The sequence below is a fragment of the Pangasianodon hypophthalmus genome, chromosome 21, assembly GCF_027358585.1.
Source record: "Pangasianodon hypophthalmus isolate fPanHyp1 chromosome 21, fPanHyp1.pri, whole genome shotgun sequence".
In the NCBI taxonomy this organism is placed as follows: Eukaryota; Metazoa; Chordata; class Actinopteri; order Siluriformes; family Pangasiidae; genus Pangasianodon; species Pangasianodon hypophthalmus.
The window spans coordinates 7,676,892-7,697,069 of record NC_069730.1 but is presented as its reverse complement, the minus strand read 5'-3'; the positions used below and the strand labels follow the sequence as shown (position 1 = coordinate 7,697,069).

Sequence of the window (20,178 nt, the reverse complement as noted above, 5' to 3'; positions counted from 1 at the left end):
GCAGAATGAGTCATCGTCATCGGAGTCCTAACAACATAAGTTAATATAATCATGACATTTCTCATTAAATAACCATCAATGATGTTAAGCAATATAGTCTTGTCGTGGGAGAGTCAGACACATGAAGGAAGGTGTGAATTGGTTATGACTGCTGGATTAGATTAAACAAACAGATCACCCACAGATGTTGGAAAGAGCTGTTGTTATTAAGTTTTCCTTGTGTACATTTTTAACGGTTTGAGCTCCACAAAAGGACACCTATTCAGCCTCATTGTATTGGGGTGCTGGGAGATAGGGGTGATTTTTTTTTTTGGCTATTTTGTATCTTTATTCTACAGTGAAAGTGGAGAAAGACAGTAGGGTAAATGACATGCAGCAAATGGTCTGGCCAGCCATGAATTGAACCAGGGACTTACTGCTCACGGCATTTGGTCTTGGTTTTTTCAAAGAGAGGAACTAGCAAATAATGGTGAAAATTCAAGATTATGCCGTCATGGTCCTTTTAGATACTCTTTGAGAAAGTAAGAGGTTACTTACAAAGCATGCTTTGTAGAAGTCTGTGGGGTTGTCTTCAAGGACAATAGGAAGCCCTCTGACCAACAGTAACCAAATATCAGTTGGCTCTTTAGTCTTTTGTGGAGTAAAATGACAACACAAATTATATAACTAGAATGACAAGAAATGAATGGTCTATAAGAAAGCTGAATCGACCAAGTACAATTTTGATTGTATTGCACAACCAATATAGTAGCACTTTCTGTGACATTTTGTCATTAAATAAGCTGTGAAAAACAATACAAGTGTATAATGGATATGGACCAACCCTGGTCTGTTGTGAAAGCTGTGTTAACAGCTTACTAATGTTCCCTCTCTTACATTGAATTATCTCAATAAGACGAAGACTGTGCAGATCTATGCTTTCATAGAATTCCTGCTTGAGGTTGTTGCCCACAATCGTGTTGAAGTGCTTGCAAAATACAGAGAAAAATACAGAATATTACATTTCAAAAATAAATAATACTGTGGCTGGGGGATGCCAGTGTGAGGTGAGCAATTAGAATTGATCACACTGCACTAAGTGATTCCTATTGAAGCTGTTTCCTTTGCACTCTACCTGTATTGTATGTGCATCTCTCACCAGCTCTGCAGGGCCAATCACTCTCATTTGATGGTGAAATTGTCAGTTGTTAGCTTTGATACTCAAGATGTCAGAATCAGAGGTAAGTTACTACTCACACTACTCTGCAACAGCTACCTGTCTTTGCCAGCACAAAGCTCCTCCTATTGTACAGTCCAAGCCATCAAGCTGTTCATCCCAAAATCAGCATGAATAGCAAGAGTTGATTATAGTGTTCAATGTAGTCTGCTTGTTAGCCCTACATGTTCTCAGATAAAACAGAATAAAAACTATTTGCAAACAAACATAAAAATACATGTAGGCCTATCTGGCTCATAACATTTTAATTATGGCATGCTGCTGCCGCCGAGTCCCTTAGAGGGAATTATTTTCACCGGATATTATGACCAGAGAGATTTAAATATGTCAGACTTGAACAGATTTTGTTAGTAAAAAAAATGGTAATTACCAGATAATGTAAAGTTCTCTATCATTGTAGAGAAGCATTATTAGCATTATATCGCTCTTGAACATACTTGATCTTCTGTGAAAGCATTCCACCATCTTGCTTATTGCATCAGATTATCCATCTGGTATTCTCTTCTGCATTTCATCAACTAAGTCTTTGTGGGCACCCTCGAGGCCTGCCTGATCAAATCTGTCCGGAAAGTTGGGAAAGTAGTTGAGTTCACTTTTCTTTGCTTGGATATTGTTGGTAGCTGGTTCTCCTTCTGCTGAATGCCCTCCCCGGATACCTGCATTTACAAGGCTGTAAATGCAGGTAAAAAGGGTGCTTGGTTAGTGCTGCTGCAACACTTTCAAACTGAGCATTATTTGGGTATGCTGTGTGACTATACATGCTCTCTGCCAATCTTTCAAGGATCTCATATTTTAGATCTTTTGATACTTTTAGATGTGTTCTGACCCTAAGATACAGCAGATCTGCTTGCCTAAGTCTATACTGTACATCAACAGAAAAAGTTGGGATATCGAATAGTTCTGGCCACTGTGTCTGTCATTCCTGAGATGAGTGTGAGAGGATCTCTGTATCTGCTGTATTGTGTGTCACCTAAGATTTCATCAGATATTGAGACAGGTTGACCTGCTCAAGTACAGGGATGACTTTGACTGCTGGTTTTTCTGGAAGATCTGCAATATCTGTCAGACTGCATAGTTCTTAATTGAATTCAGGATCTTTGTATTGGAGAATGTAGTTGTAATTAAGTCCCAGTAATTCTTTAAGCTTGCTTATCAGTTCCTCCACTGTAGCAGGCCTCATATTCAGGGTGACCTTTCTTATATCCACCTCTGTGAGAATGACCCTTAAGGTCATCTTCTGGTGTGCCGTCATCTTGGGAGTAAAAATAAAAATTAGCTCATTAGAAATATACATGTCCTCAAGAACAGTTGGCTGCTGAGCCATTGTAAGTATTATCAGCAAAATGAAGTATGAGAGGAAAGTTACAATACATAAATATTTATATGACAGGTGCAGTGCATAATCAAAAAACAGTTTAGCACGTCTTTGAAAAAAGCTGCAAATTATGACCATTTAGGGCTACGCTTAGAATCCATCAGGAGCCGTGTTGCTTGATTGATTGCATCAATCACACTCGTGGCTTTTTAATGCAGAAAATAATACCAGAGTGTCACTATTAAATTATCTCCAAATCTGTATGCCGGAAGAGGGGAAAAGATCATTAAGCTCTTTTAGTTGCACGCACACAGAGAGGGGTTAGTGCTGTCACAGAATTCAAAACATCTGGAATGCTCATGGTACAATGCAGTCATCGCTTTTTTGCCACAATCTGTTTGATCTGCTTAGGGAGGCCTGAGCATGAACCAGCAGTGTGCATCATATCAGCACAATATCTAATTCTTTAATGAGAGTATCATATCAGCACAATATCAAATATATCTGTATTGCAACAAGAACTGTTGCAAGCTGAGGAACTCTTTGGCAGAAAATTTGTTTGACATTCTCAGGGTAAGATGCCATCAGTGCTGTAGTAACCTTGTTCATTTCAACTTAGGGCTTGAAAAATGAACTTGTGTCCAGACAGTAAGCCATCAGTTTGTGATGCTTTACAGCCAGTGTAAGAGCTACATTTCTGAAGTTGTGAGCATTACGAATGACCTGTTGAAAAATTTCTGCTTTCCCTTGAAGCGCATTGTCCAGACATCTGAAAGTGGACCGAATGCCTTACTCATCTCAGGATAATGCTCAATGAAGTGGTGTTTTGAGGAGCATCAGAATGTTCCATGCATTGTCTCCTTCAGGTACTTTATGGCCAGTGAGAACTGGGAGCAGTCTGATGGCCATTTTCATCGTATGGTCCATTTATTAGAGAAGTCATGGGCAATAGGCTGAGGCTAGTCAGTATTGTCATTAAAAGCATATGCAAATGTTTTGATAGCATGGTTCAGTGTTTCTAAAGTGAAAAATTTCTTAGAAATGGGCCCCTCCGCTTCCTTACAGAAATGTAACATACTAAGCTATCTCTGCTTAACATGATCATTGCACTGAATATTTCAGCTGAATACAAACAATTAATTTGATTTAGTAATGACAACATTTTTTTTTTTACAAAACATTAAAAAATAATTAATGACCCCTCAAAAGTTTAATTAAAACCAAATCCGAGTTTATAGTGTAAGCGAATAGGGGATCTGCGCTAGATTATTTACTTTTATATATAGTCCCGTCCAAAAGTATTGGAACTGCAAGGTCAATTCTTTTTTTTTTTTGCTGTACAATGAAGACATTTAGGTTTGAGATAAAAGATGAATGTGAGACAATAAATTAGAATTTCAGCTTTCATTTCCTGATATGTACAGATGTTGTAACAAATCCAGATAGATGTGTTAAACAATTTAGAACATGGCACCTTTGGTGGCAGAGCACCCAATGTTTAGGTTAGCAAAAGTATAGGAACAGATAGACGTAAAGTAAATAACACTTAATATTTGGTTGCATATCCCTTGCTTGCAATAACTGCATCAAGCCGGCAATCCACTGATATCACCAAACTGTCACATTCTTCTTTTATGATGCTTTCCCAGGCTTGTACCGCAGCTTATTTCAGTTGTTGTTTGTTTTGGGGGGGTTTCTCCCTTCAGACTCCTCTTCAGGAGGTGAAATGCATGCTCAATTGGATTAAGGTCTGGTGATTGAATTGGCCAGTCTCACCCTTGCCTTGTGGAGGTTGTTGATGATGTCACTGACTGTTGTTTTTGGGTTTTTCTTCACCGCTCTTGCAATGTTTCTGTTATTAACTGCTGTTGTTTTTCTTGGCCGACCTGTTCAATGTCTGGTTGTTAGTACACCAGCAGTTTCTTTCTTTTTCAGTACATTCCAAATTGTTGTATTGGCTATACCCAGTGCTTGTACAAAGGCTCTGATAGATTTTCCCTCTTTTCTCAGCTTCAAAATGGCTGGCTTTTCTCCCATATACAGCTCTCTGGTCTTCATGTTGGTTTATCCTTTTTAACAACTAATTCAGTCTTCACAGGCAAAACTCAGGGCTCAAACCAAGAGTAGCCATTCAGAGCTATTAGTTGTTTAAACAGTCAATTTAACATGGCATACCTGGGCAATAAGAAACACCTGTCAGTCACATTCCAGTGATTTTTCAAAAATATTCCAGTATTTTTGATTACCTGGGTGCCATGTTTAAAGTTGTTTAGCACACCTAGATGTACATATCAGGAAATGAAAGCTGAAATTCTGATCTATCATCTTATATTCATCTTTTGATGTCAAACTCAAATATCTTTGGTGTGTAGCAAAAACAAATGTCTTCGGTGTGCAGCCTTGCCTTTCCAATACTTTTGCAGGGGACTATAAGTAACACACGGTACCACAACACACTGTGGTGTAAACTGTATAATTAACTAGTGTAAATTATAAAGGTCAAATAAAGCATAGAATAGCACCTGTATTCTCATGCCTTTGTAAAACTCCAGGCTATGCAGTTAGGAGATCTACTATAGATCCTAAGCAAGGCTAGCTATTAATTATTAATAACCACTAATTATAATACTTATGACACTATAACACTATTATGATAATAGTTTGTTCTAACCTATCCTTCCTGAAGCTAACCGTGAATGAGCTTAGCAACAAATGTGACCAGTGCCCAAAACGTTTGCAGGCAAAGGCCCTTACACTGTAAATGCTGTTGAGAATTTGGCGCCACCTGGTGAAGATGTGGACGTTTCCTATGAAAATAATGTCTTTACACTTAAAATTAAAATTGCTTGGTATTACTCTGATATTGCAAAAGCCAAATACTATTCTTCACATGGGGCATCATAAAATGTAGGGGAAATGGTTCTATTGACAGGGAAAGCACTAGAAATGCAAGGTACATCCCGGCAATATAGCAATCTTTCTCTCTCTCTCTCATTCGCTCGATCAGAGCTCTCTCTCTCTCTCTCTCAGAAAATGCAGCCTGTCAATTTATTAAGAAACTGGAAAGGGTAAACGCCTGTCCTAAAGACTTTCCTGGGATGGGAAACTTTGTTGCAAAGCGCTTACAACCGAAATGCCTTCCATGTTAAATAAATGTCTCCTTAAATTTTTTTAAATAAAAAAACCTTCACCACATCATCATCATCAGACACCTGAAGGTTTTGCATTAAAATTGACTGGTATTTGTAGCTATTCAAGTTCCCTCCACCTTGATAAAAGCCCCAGTTCTGGCTAAAGAAATGCAGCCCTAAAGCATGATGCTGCCATCACCATGCATCACCATGGGTATGGTGTTCTTTTTTTTTTTTTTTTTTTTTTACACCCAACAAACCTTTTGTAATTATGGATTTATTATACCTTTTGAACTTGGTCTCATCATACCATAACACCAAACATTTGCCAAATGATTTGGGGTGATTTAGTTCACATGCAGAGAGTAATCAGTACTTGATATTCCTGCAGCTCCTTTAATGTTGCTGTTGGTCCCTTGGCAGCCACCCTGATAAGTTTTTGTCTTGTCCTTTTGTAAATTTTGGAGAGACATCCTGTTCTTGGTAATGTCACTGTGGTACCCAATTTTCTTCACTTGTTGATGATGGCCTTTACGGTGTTCCATAGTACATATAATGTTTTGGAAATTTTTTTGTACCCCTCTCCTGATCGATTCCTTTTGACAGTGAGACCCTATACAGGCTTTGTACGCTCTTTGCAGACCATGGCTTCAGCAGTCAGATGAAACCAATAAGATGTCAAGAAAATCCTACCGAAACAGCTGATCTTTATTTGGGGTTAATCAGACTAATTTCATTGATGACAGCTGTATGATAATTACTTTTGAACAAGAGATCGAATGTGATTGGTTCATTCACATTCAAAGCCACATCCCCAATTATAAAAGAGTGTGCACACTTATGCAACAAGTTTATTGTAACTTTTTTATTTTTCCTATTTTTCCCTAAAATGTTTCTGATAGCTTTTCACTTAATTTTATACTTTGTAATTTCACACTGAGTGTGGGAAAAGTTGGTGCACAAAATTAATGCAGCACACCTGACCAATCAGATCTGAGCATTCATCCATGCTGTGGTATAAAATGGAATCTACTGAGAGGAAAGAAGAAACACCAGTTAACTGCTTAACTAAGAACTTCTAACTCTCAAAGGAAAGTTGATTAAAGGAACAGTGTGTGTGTGTGTGTGTGTGTGTGTGTGTGTGTGTGTGTGTGTGACGGAGCGAGAGAGAGAAGGGATGCTATGGGTGTATGCTGCAGTATATACAACTGGCATTTGGCTCATATAACTAACTGGGCACTTTCTACAGTCATTTAAGAGCTTTTCAGCAACTGTTGGCATCTGAGTTTTCTTTTCAAAACCTGTGCCCACCCTGTTTTTCCCAGACCCACCCTGTTTTCCCAGTGCCCACCCTGTTTTCCCTGTGCCCACATGTTTTCCCCAGACTTGCCCTGTTTTCCCAGTGTCCGCCCTGTTTTCCCAGTGCCCACCCTGTTTTCCCAGTGCCCGCCATGTTTTCCCAGTGTCCGCCCTGTTTTCCCAGTGCCCACCCTGTTTTCCCCAGCCCCACCCACTGATCAGTTTCTGTCCTCGCCACTGCTCTGTTCCCAATGGTGGGCACTGTTTTCCCTGTGCCCAACATGTTTTTCCAGTGACCACCATGTTTTCCCAGTGCCCACCCTGTTTTCCCCAGGCCCCCCACTGATCAGTTTCTGTCCTCGCCAGTGCTCTGTACGCCAGATTCTGCGTGCTGATTTTTAAAACGCGCCTCCAGTGCAGCAGGTGGCAGTAGCGCAGCTCTATTCTGTTTGTCAACCGACATGAAAAAGGGGCGAAAGAGATGTTAACGCCGAAGTAGCTTTCCAAACTCTTTTAATTTTATAAAGCACAAACGAATTATAAGTGTACTCTCTGTGTGTAAAAATGCCTCCACATTTGGAGAAATGTCCGAGGAGAATATTAGTCTGTGAAAAATCCAACTTCTTGAATGAAGCATCACGTCATGAAGTGCACGTGTCTAAACACAGCTTCAACTATAAGGTGAGCTTAGACAATACTGCTGCCTTTAGTGCTGTTTAGCAGTACTGAACGGTTCTTTCCGTTTGGTTGACATAATGGTAGATTAAATGTGCTTGTTTGGAGGATAACATTCTTCGCTCAAGACTAAGGAATGAAAGTATTTCCAGAAATATTTCCACGAGCTCTAAATACAGCTGGCTGAGTAGTTTTCATACCACTGCACTGTTTACACTGAGACATTGAAGCAAACTCTTGAAAACAGCATCCATTAATTACTCATTAAATACATATCTGACTTTACAGTTTAGCTTTGTATAGAATATGCTAATTTAATGTTCTTGCTTTCTTATAGGACATTGTTAATTATATCTTCCGGACTGCATTTTTCTAAAATATATTGAAGTAGATAAAAAGTAGTATAAAATTCAGTGTGTAATGAAACCTGTCATTTTGTCAGTCCAGTGCTTCATGATGATGATGATGATGATAATGCCTTTCTAGGGAACTGTTCCCTTTTATATTTATATATATATATTTATGTATATTTATATTATATATATATATATATATATATATATATATATATATATATATATATATATATATATATGTTTTATATTTATATATATATAACGTTTTAGAACATTTAAACATTTATGTAGGCCACAGAATTAATGGTATTCTTTGTAATGGTGAGCAAAATAAGGTTGTAAATGTGTATCAATTAACTTTAAGTACACTAAAGAACGTTTTAAGTCTTCATTAATTCATTCATTCATCTTCAGTAACCACTTCATCCTGGTCAGGGTCGAGAACGATCTGGAGCTTATCCCAGGAACGCTGGGTGCAAGGCGGGAATACAGCCTGGATGGGATACTCGTCCATTGCAAGATCCAATGCGCACACGTTCACACACTCATTCACAACACTGGCATGCTTTTGGGAGATGGGAGGAAACCCAGAAGAAACCTACATAGACATCGGGGGGGGGGATAACATGCACTGAAACACCACCCATACAGTAACCTGAGCTCAGGATTGAACTGGGGATCCTGAAACTGCGAGGCGCAAATGCTACTGTGCCCCTAAATCATCATGAGCAATTAAAAATATTTTTCACCAGAAATGTTGAGCTTTAAACACAGTGATCTCTGACTCCTTACTGGAGAATCACTGCAGTACGGATTCACTTCAACAGACTGAGTGAAAGTCAAATGCCAAACTCTTTGCCCCAGCTGTTAACTAGATGTGACTCTTTGACGCTTTGTATTTTTATGTATAACAAAAAAATAAATAAATGCCAGGTTTGTTTGGGGACACTTTTCATGTAGTACGTTTTGTACTTAAATGTTCTGATTCGCAGATTTCTTTACTGATACCTGAATGTGGAGTACTGCCTGCTGAGATAGCAAAAGTTATCAGTAATTTCAGTTCATATTACCTTGTTCGGGATCTACCAGTATACAGATTCCTGGAAGAGGATATGCTTGAAATAATTAAGAAAGGTAAAAGCAAAGACTGCATTCTTTTATCACAGTGTTAGTTGTTTGCTTCATTTTGGTTCTGTCCTGAATGTTTTTCATTTTATTTTCACAGGCTGTTTTTATGCACTCTCCTACAAAACTCGACTTGATGAAGACAATATTATTGCTTTTTTGAGCAGTAAGTATGATTTAGAAACAAGTGTCTTTGTCTGAAAATTACTTTGCAAGAATCAGGGTGGTATTTTGCTTATGAATTACTTGAGTACCAACTGAAATCCCTCACTCAAATTTATTTATTTTTTTTTAAAGGAGAGTTAGGCAAGATTAGTCAGTTTTAGTTCTCTAACAGTAATACGGGTGGGTATGGCGTTTGAATGATTTTTAATTTTTTTTTTTAAAGCTTACTGTTGAAAATATGCAGTAATACGAAAAAATTGTATTACAGTTTTCTGTTAAAATATGCAAATGAGGGAATAGATCACTAAATTTGTGTTTATCTAAATATACCAAAAAATGGATTTGACTCATTGTCTTTTTTGTTTGTTTGTTTTCACAAACAGATTTTCACATACATACATCAGATAATTTGATGTAATTATTTCCTAAACACTGTTCACTTATATATATGACAAACATATTTTCTACAGTAGTAGTAACATGTAATGGGGCTGGTATGAAAGTATTAAAATGTAGTGTATATATAAGTTATTGATATTTATAACAGAAGGTTATAAATGGGAAATGGTTATAAATGGGAAATTATATATATATATATATATATATATATATATATATATATATATATATATATATATATATATATATATATATATATATATATATATATATAATTTTGCCCTTTATGCCTGGTCATAAATGGTGATCTAATAGGGGAAATACCAGATTTACCAAAGTAAATTATGTAATTAAAGTTTGACGCTTGAACTCTGTTTGGTGTTGGACAGGTGCACTATGTAGTGATTCTTTTTTTTCTCCTCCTCAGGAAAGTTAGTATTGTCTCTTGATAAGGACACGTATGAGCAGCTTGGCTTGGAGGGAAAACCTTCGCTATACAATCACAGAAAGCCCATGAGATATGGTGAAAAGTTTTATCAGCTTCTAACTAAATAGACAGTAACTCCAAAACTATCTAAATTTGATTTAATGTACATTTTTGCATATTACTTTTCTACATTTGCAGTTGTAACTGTGGACCTCACTGATAAATCTTTGGTTCCTGGTGCAAAGAGATACCAGCAAGTTCTGCTAAGTTTGAAAGAAAGAGTGCCGCTGAGAAGCGACTTTCTTTTAACGGATTGCCATTCAGGTTTGTATTGGAGATCTTTGAAAGATTTTATTCATTTAAGTGATTTGTTTTTGTTTGTGATGAATATCTATATATTTCCTCTTTTAGTGGTATTTTCAATTCTGTTCACACTTTTCTTCACAAAAACTACACCTGTAGTTTTTGATTAAAATGTTCACCTAATTGCTACTCCTTCCACTCAACCTCCAGCTGAGATGAGATTTCATTTCAAATCTTACTTTCAATTAGGGTAGAACTTTGTTAACTGGACACCAAAATCATTTTTCAATTCCACATTCACATCACTAAGACTGTGTTCAGTCTCACTTTAGGATTTAAGCTGTTGACCTTCTCTTATGAGAGAGGAGTTATGCTTTTGTGACTTGTTGCCTATTGTTATGAAGTAATACATGACATTTGTTTAAAAGATGACTGCAACTGGTACTAAATGTAACAGCTAAAGTATGACACAAATGTGTAGGAGTAACCATTTCATGCTTATGCATCTGACTTTTTTGTGGCCTTGATAAAAGGTTTGTGCCTACTCGTCCCTTAGTTCTCCTCAGAACTTGGGATTGAAGGACATATATTTTTAATTATTTTAATTGCTATGAATCACTTTCTGTGTATGTTTGTTATTTAAGATTGTCTTGTACAGGACTAGTAAAAGTCCCACAGAGGCTACATTTTCTTTCGTGCCTGCAAGTTGTGGAAGCCCCACCTTATGACCCAGCACAGAACAGTTTTCTACAGTTTGCAGTGAATTTAGTTTAGAATTTTAGTATTACTTTTATTTGTTCCTTGTTATTTTTGTGACTTTTTAATTTTGTTTGTTTTTCTCCCAGGTTTAGTAATTGTCATTTCCCTCCCCCTAGCTAGTTCTCCCCCATTACACAACAGCCAGCAGGTGTTTCCTCTGAGACACATGAAGCCAACCACAGCACCTTTTCAAACTGCTGCTCATGCTTTGTCATGAACAAACTTGGAGGAAAGTGCTAACTACCCTTTTCCGTATACTTCCGTATACAAGCTCACAGACACCATGATCGGTTAGTGACGCTCTGATTAACAGGGGAGAGAGTAATTGCATTTCTCCTACCCAGAGAGCACAGGAAGTTTTGCTCTCTCCATGGTTGGCTGTGTCTCATCATTATTTGAGCTTTTGATCTCCCAATGATAGGGCGAAGGCTTTATTTTATTTTTATTTCAATATTTACATGTGGCGCACCATGTTGTGTTGCCGCCTCACAGCTCCAGGGTCCTGGGTGCGAATCTGAGCTCAGTTTACTGTCTGTGTGAAGTTTCACATATTCTCCCCTTGTCTGCATTGGTGTTTTTCAGGACTCTCTGTTCCTACCACTGCCCAAAAATATGCTAGCAGGTGGATTGCTCTCTGCCCCTGGGTTTATGTTAGTGTGTGGCAGTAGTAGCTCGTGGTTAAGACATTGGACTACTTAACGGAAGGTCATGAGTTTGAACCCCAGCATTGCCAAGCTGCCACTGTTTGGCCCTTGAGCAAGGCCCTTTACCCTCAACTGCTTAGATTTATAAATGAGATACTGATGAGAATTACATACTGTTTCAACATGGTTTCAAGTACACATAACGTGCAATTAGTGTATTAAAGGTACTATATAAATAAAACAATATTAGTCATAATAATATTATTGATGCCCTGCTATGTTAGTGTTCACTTGAAGCTTTTTTGCCATTGCTTAGTGATTGTATGTATGTTTAAGACAATGTTTTCTGGGTGTGTGCTAATCAGTGTCACTCTCATGCTCAGACCGAGATGGACATCTGAAGGTTCTCATGTCTCAGTACACATACGAGAAGTGTAGGCCTACTCTTAGTACCCACAATCTGAGAGATCTGTTGTGTCCATCACTTCAGTCCTCAGATCTTCAGGGAAAGAGGCTTTCATGCACCCCAGAGCACTTCCTGGAGTGGCTGGGGGCAGTCAACCTGAATATCAGTTGGTGAGTATTCTGTGGAATTATTTGTTGAAAATGTAATTACTTCTGTTGGGCAGATGGTGTTATTGATGTTGTTGCAGTGAAAACTCAGCTACAAGTTTCCTGTCCTCATATGCATGTCCGGAGCCATGCAGTTCTGTGAGCCAGGCCCTTCTTTGCACAGTAACTGGATTCATCCCTCCTGAAGACATCTCTGCACTACTACAAGAGCTTAGGTAAGTTCGCTTGCTTTAGCAGTAAATTTCTCTGTTGTGTCATTTTGTATCCACAGGAATGTAACGAAATACCTTTAATGAATAAAAATAATGACGTGAAACATTCTCAATCTCTCTGATCATCCAGAAGGTATTTTGATGCGCCAAAGTTTGCAGTTTGGGTCTCCCTCACTGTGCATGGCTTTGTGGATAGTCCTGTGTGCTGGGGAACGACAGAACATGGCTTCCTTAAAGGGGGAGAAAACTTCTACAATTTTGTCTGCTTCAAGAAGCAGGATTACTGGTTGCACATGGCAACTGGTGCACATGATTGCTGTCCCCCATGATGAACTAGATCTGGATTGGAGAAAGAGGTTATTTTTCATTCTGCTACTTAACATTTCTGACATATGGAAATTATGCCCTGAAGACCTTTTTATATGAATGGAAATGAGATTTTTGTTAAATATGATTATTTTATCTTATTATTTGAACAATAATAAATAGTAACATCTTGCTAACAGAACACATTATTGATAAAAATGTTAAGTTCTTTTGAACAGTATTAAATTCAGCACAATACTGCAAATGGCAAGGTTTATTTGTCTCATGATGTAAGTATTGTTTTACGGTAAATGAAGCATTTATAGTCCCCCTTCTCATTCATAATATTGTAGAGCAGTTCAAAGCAGGCAATGAGAGCAGGAAAAAGGTTTCATTTTTCAACATTATGCAAACAAGAAACAAATATTACTCAATGGTAATGGGTGTGACAAGTTCTCGTGAAGTGTCACGCTTAGGGTCAAGCCACATGATGAAATCAGAGCAGTACACGATGGAAGGGAAATTAATATTGGCTGGATCAGGGTTTCCATCTACATCCTCTACAAACTCTACATGCTTCTGAAATAGTGGAAATGTAATGTAATAGATATCACTTCATAGTGGGAACACTTTTTCTTCCTTGTTCAGGATCAGGGTTTTGTAGATGTCTGAATTCCTAAATCACCTGGTAAAATGATTGAGCTACAATTGCATTCCCCTAATCACAGCCATTCATATTTTTCACCTAGTTCCAGAATGAAGGATCATGTAAGTGTTTTGTACAGAATACCTGGAGCAGTTAAGAGCACTAGCCCAAGCAGGGAAAATACTGCATGAAGTAAGACCCAGACTGATTACTAACACACACTGAAAGATCACACCTGTGCTGTATCAATTACACTGGTTACCAGTCTCTTGCCACATTCAGTATAATCTACTTGTCCTTACTTTCAAAGCCCTTTAAAATCTTGCTCCTACTTGTCTTTCTGAGCTGTTTTATCCTTACTTTCCATCGCAAACTCTTCTATATGCTGGCCGTTAATCTGGTTCTATTGCTGCTTTCAAATCTCAGATGAATGCTTTTAACATCTCACAGTACTGAATAAACAAATTTCACATATTTCTTTACATTTGGGTAAAAATGAGTTTGAGAATTCATTACACTAAAGTTCATATGCACAAATGTTTTTTTTTATGCTGACTTTCCATTTGAGTGTGACAAATGTGATATTTTGCAGAAGTGACATGAGTTATTTGATATTAGTATATAATATTGAAAAAGTTTGTGTGCAATGTGGGCAAGCAAATGTGGGTTAATGTGGAGAAAAAGAGAAAATGTTACAGTAGAGTACGACCTCTGCTTAAGCCCTACCAAGGTGTCATGCCTCTGGTCCGTGTGCTGGTGCCAATATTTGCATTGCTGTCCATGGTGCTGCTCAGGGCTTGGCTGAGGTGGTGCTTCTATTTGAGGTCCAGCATCACAGTATATAATTTCTCATTCCATTGTTTTGTAATATTACAGTAAATCAGTTCTATTCAGAAATGGTTCTATAGAGCACTGCCATAGAAGATTGGTTGAAACGATTTGTTTGCTGTTCTTGCAACAGTTAGAACAAAAATATAAAGTACAAGCTAATATTTTAAACATTAAATATGACAATACTCAGAGTAATGAGTAATTCTAGACAATTAGGTCTAGGAGTGGATCACACCTAGGAATGATTCAGTTCTCTCTGGTTAGATAGCCAGGATGGCAAGCTAATATTGTTGAGGGATACTGGTGATCACATTTAAGCTTCATGTACACCATATGGCCGAAACTATGTGTACACCTAACCATCACACCCATATGTGACTCTTCGCCAAACTGTTGCCACAAAATTGGAAGCACACAATTGTATAGAATGTCTACAATGTCAAAATAAAACTTTTTGGTTTAAATGAAAAGCATTATGTTTGGTGAAAACCAAACACTGCATTCCAACATAAGAACGTCATAACAATCATGAATTCTGGATTGTACCAGCAAATTCTACACGAGAATGTAGGGTATCTATCTGTGAACTGAAGCTTAACTATAAGTGGGGTCATACAGCAGGGCAATGACGCTAAGCATACAAGTAAGTCTACAAAGAAGCAGAAGAAACTTAACATTTTGGAATGGCCAAGTCGAAATCCAGACCTTAACCCAACAGAAATAATGTGGAAGGACCTAAAAAGAACAGTTCCTGCAAGGAACCGACATCACTGAGTTGAAGTAGTTTTGTAAGGAGGGATGGGCCAAAATTCCTATAACCCGTTGTGCAGGATTGATTACCAGTAACCGAAAACATTTTGTTGAAGTTATTTCTGCATAAGGGGGGTCATACCAGTTACTGAAAGCAAAGGTTCACATACTTTATCTGACGAAAATATTTAATATTGGATCATTTTGCTCAATAAATAAATGTAAAAACTATAATGTTTTTACGTCATTTGTTTAATTGGGTTCTCTTTATCTAGTTTTACGACTGCAGATCTATGCAGAAACAGAAAATTATAAAGAGTTCACAAACTTTCTAGCAGCACTGTATGTTTGCTGATCTTGTTGGGTAAGTTTTGATCAGGTTTTTTGATCATGTGCGAAACAGACATACGCCTAATCAATTCAGCTTGTAATCTGATACCATCTATCATGCACCTGTACCACAGTTAAGCCAAAATTGAATCTTTAAATGCAATTTTCCCCCCTTTTCACTTTTATTGTTTCTGTAGTAAGAGCTCATACACAGGCTCTATGTATGATGGACATTCCACATAATCTAAGACTAGTAATAAACAGATTAAAGAAACATTTTTCTTAACAAAAAAAAAACGTATATAGTTGATGTAGTGACAGTCTTTGTTAGGAGTCAAAAAGTGAGTGTCAGTGCTTTGTAACAGTTACTGTGCTTTGCAAAGTTTCACAGCATCGGAAAATGTGGAATCTAAACTTCTTGGTTTCTCAGTAAAATCACAAGCTGCATTTTTTGAGAGAGTGAGTGTTAAATTTATTTTATTAATAAATTAATAAATTAAACATTGTAATCATTGGCAAATTACTTTGGTATAAATGGAACAACACTGTAGATCATGCGGTTATATGAAATCAATCCACTTTGGGCCATATCACAGCACCTCAGCATGTATTATTTTCATATAACTGCATGGTTTGTTGTGTGTTATTCCTTACATAACTTCAATTGTGGTTGAGATATGTACAAAAGAGATACACATTTCAGTTCAGGAAAACCTGTAGTTTTAGAACTCTATATACAGTAGAAGAAAATGTCAAAATCTCATTATGAGATTTACATACAGTATATCTGCATATAGATTCGGAACTCACTTAAAAGTAAATGGAAACTTGGTCGAATAATCTGCTAATCAACTGTGAATCAGATGTTATACAGTAGTGAAAATACAAGAAAAAAAAGAAAAAAGTACCATGGTGCCATGCAAAGTGCGGGGCCAGTAGGGGGCAGTGATTCTTGTGTGGGTTCTCCCAGATGGAGTATCATCATGGACGACCAGAAGCATGGAGGAATCCTTGCAATTAAGTACACCATCATCTTGATGTTATGATAAATGGGAGGCTGATTCCTGAAAAAGTAGTTCAGAAATGTAGCTACCTGTATCTGTTGAAAGTGAAGAAGTGGAAGTAAGAATCTTGATAGACCTACATAAGGAGCAAATCTGGGTAAAAATATCTTACTTACACCTCTGATTATTTATCGCCATAAAAACCTCCTACCTATTGATGTGGATGTGTACTGTGAAATCAATTACAGCTCTTCCCAGAAACACCTTTTAGGCTACTGCATGTTGGATGGGCTTGAGTTTTGGGTTTGGCCATTGGGAAAATATTGACTTACTATACCTTAATATGGTAAGTTAGCCAGAAGAGGAAGCAGAGGACATCTACACTGGGCTGAGAGCTCTCCTCTTCCAATCCTCTAAGGGGTTCACCTCAAGACTTATCCAACAAAAAATCATTTTACCATGATAAATGCAGTGTTTTTCTGGGCAGAGTTAATTGGGAACATTAAATGAAAGCAAATCGTTAATGCTGTTTATCCACACACAACACTGCTGATTTCTGCTCCTTTGAAAAACACTCACTCAAGGCAGAAATTATGTCAACATTTGGACTCATCAAGATACATAATGAAAGCATTTTATGGTGTTAGAGAACAGTAGGCCTGGGAGGGAGTGGATCTGGTGTCTGCATTTCCCTTTAACTTGCCCAGTCACATACTCCATTACCAGAGGATCACTCTCCAATGGATGCCATATTGAAAATAAGCCCTTGACTTAACCAAAGGAACCAGCCTGGTTCAATCTTAAAATCTCTGTTGATGAAAACAATGCAGTTAAAGAAAGTTATATCAGTGCTTCAACCATTTAGTCCATTTGAGTCACATTGGGGCTAATTTTTCTTTCTGTCATCTTGGCAAAATAATGACAAAACACTAATTTTATTTAACAATTAGATATTTAATTCTTTACATGCCCCTCTTTTTCCTTGAAACACCAAATGTACTAAGCAATTGGACCAATCCCCAGCAAAAGGCTGGAATATGGCTTTCTTCTAGATAGTGAAATCCCAGATTCGTAAGTCACATTCTGTCTGAGTTTATTCTGAGTCATTGCACTCTGACTGTTCAACAAAATAGTCTACACTTCATGCCATTGCCTGGGCACTGCCATTAATGTTTGCAGTTGGATACCATAAATACACCAATAGCCAGGTACCCTACCATAAAACTGCCCCCACACAACTGAAAGAAAAAATTGCTGGCAAACACCATAAAATCATAAATTACTTGTGGCTTGAAGGGCTTCTACCTCCCTCCATAATCTTGCTACTAGCACAGACACAATATATTTAAGAGCCACTAAACACAAATAAATAGTGTGGGCAACTATTCAAGCCTCAGCCCCATTCTCCTCCATTCTCTGCCTCCATTCTCAGCAGTTGATCTGGGTAGATGAAAAAAAGGTTTCAGTGCGTTCTTCCTGTTTGCCTGGCAGAGCAATGTGGTTGTACTTGAGATGGCATGTATCTTGAGACTCAAGGTACTGACACAATGATACTCTACCCCAGAACCCTGCAACAACACATCTCCTTCTTCCCTAAGCTGGGCACTGTTAAAATATATCACTTGCTTTGATCTCCCTTCCATCTAGCCTCCTTCTAAAGGGTTAATGTACATGCCCACAGGGTTTCCACTTCATCAGAAGAATCCATGCTGTTGTAACACTGGTGGTTCTCCACAAGCTGCTCCAGGCATCCACAGATCTTGTATTTTATGCCTCCTTTGAATGCTGTGATATTTACAATAGACCAACTTTTTTTTTTTTAATTCTGCAGAATGTTCTATTTGTTCTCTTGCTTGCTGATAAGCCTCTTGAAATGACTGTTATCTGTTCCCAGCACATCATAAATTACCTGTGGTCGAACAACAGGACACATGGCACATACCCAGTACTAGCATATAAAGTAATATATACTTTACAGAGACAGCAGTTTACTTCATCCTCAAATCACAATCTCTGATGTATCTTTTGGGGGCACCATACTTCTGAATTCAGTTTATGCTTTATGGATTCTGAGGTCTTTTTGATTTTGGGGAGGCAGAGGCAGACAAAGCATGCAGTAGGGCTGCAACCTGAGAAAGAATATTCACGAACCATCTGTAATAGCCAGCAAAATCAAGGAATAGTTTTAACTCTGTGTGGTTTGTTGGACATGACCATTCTGCCACTTCTTCTGATGAGGCCTAAATATGACACCTACTTCACTTTCACACCACATTTTCAAAAACACTAATATAAGCAAGGAGATGCTCAAAGACATAGCGGTAATGGCTGGAAAAATTGGTCCCTCAGGAGCCTCTCTCTAAGACATTAGGTGGTTCCTGGGGCATTGCACAGCCCAGTGGGCATCAGGATAAATTCATAGAGGTGAAACAGTGTAAAAAAAAAAAAAAGGAGTTTTATGTTTATCCTTCTCTGCTACCACAACTTGACTGTAACCACTATCCAAGTCCAAGACTGAGTATCAATCCAATCTTATGAGAGGACGGGTAGTCTTTCAGCAGTTTCTAATCCACACACATTCTTAAAGAACTGTCCTTCTTCTTCACAATCACCAGGGGTGAAGAATAGGGACTGCTACTCTCAGTAATGAATCCTTGCTCTAAGAGTTGTACCAATGAGTCCTTGCTGTAAGAGTTGGGTTTTAACTTTCTCATACTGGTTTGGGGTGCCACTACCACCATTATTTCTTTCTGTATCACATCAGTGCCAGTCATTTTCCCTATGCTCAACATATCTGCATAATCCTTTAGTATCCTTGCAACTTGTACCAGGTATCATCAGATAAATACGTGACTTGTGTCTGTGGCTGTAAAAATACTAGGTTCCTGATTGTTAAGTATGGCCTCATACAAATATATGGACACCTTCAACTCTCCCACATCTACCAGCTGAAACATTATTGCTTCATCTCCCTTGAAATGACTTCAGCTTGATCTAAAATTGCAATACATGTATGCTGCTCCAAAGTTCTATGAAGTGTGCCCACATTAATGACTGGCACCATTAGCTGCTCTCTTTCTACCCATACACATGCTAGAGCAACAAAGAGGTTTCCTGGCATTGCCCCATCCTCTAATTCTAAGCCCTCAATTAAAGCATCACCAGTGTTACCCTGAAAAAAGGTTGCTGGAAACTAATCGCATAAACCCTGCAGGTACCACTATACCAGAAGCTGCCATTAATTTTAAAATGCAGTACATTACACTGAATTTAAGGGACTAATCAAACATGCCAGTAATTCACTGTACTGCTTTATTATATTCATGCCAACTAGACCCAGGACAAGATTTATTTTCAATTTAGTTACAGTTGGGTCTTTTACAATTAATACGCCACACTGAGGAATTAGTCAATAAGGCATTAAGAATTTCCTGAGCCTATTTGACTCCACTTGTAGCTTAGCTCTGCTCTTCATACGGCTCCTAAACCTGAGCCACCGGCCTCCCTGGTTTTAAAGTAGCCAGTGTCAAGGTAGAACCAGACCTCAGCTGAACAATGCCTAATTTCCTGCTTTGCCTGTCCTTCCAAATGATTATATACAAATCTCTTTGTAACATGTAAAATTAAATCTACCAAGTCAAGAATTGTGTTCTCATTTATTATATATAATACTTCAGCAGAGGTAAGAATATTACATCAAGCAGCATGTATG

General features: G+C 37.9%; 1 protein-coding gene across 1 annotated transcript; it reads left to right on the top strand.

Moving 5' to 3' along the window:
- The first annotated feature begins 7,400 nt into the window (after window positions 1–7,400).
- On the top strand, window positions 7,401–14,035 carry rpp40 (ribonuclease P/MRP 40 subunit). Its single transcript, XM_026941264.3, has 8 exons — window positions 7,401–7,642; window positions 8,985–9,126; window positions 9,218–9,283; window positions 10,109–10,204; window positions 10,307–10,432; window positions 12,198–12,390; window positions 12,468–12,602; window positions 12,730–14,035. Exons 1-8 carry the CDS (start codon window positions 7,526–7,528, stop codon window positions 12,926–12,928), a joined length of 1,074 nt encoding a protein of 357 aa, XP_026797065.1. The 5' UTR covers window positions 7,401–7,525; the 3' UTR covers window positions 12,929–14,035.
- The last annotated feature ends 6,143 nt before the right edge of the window (window positions 14,036–20,178 follow it).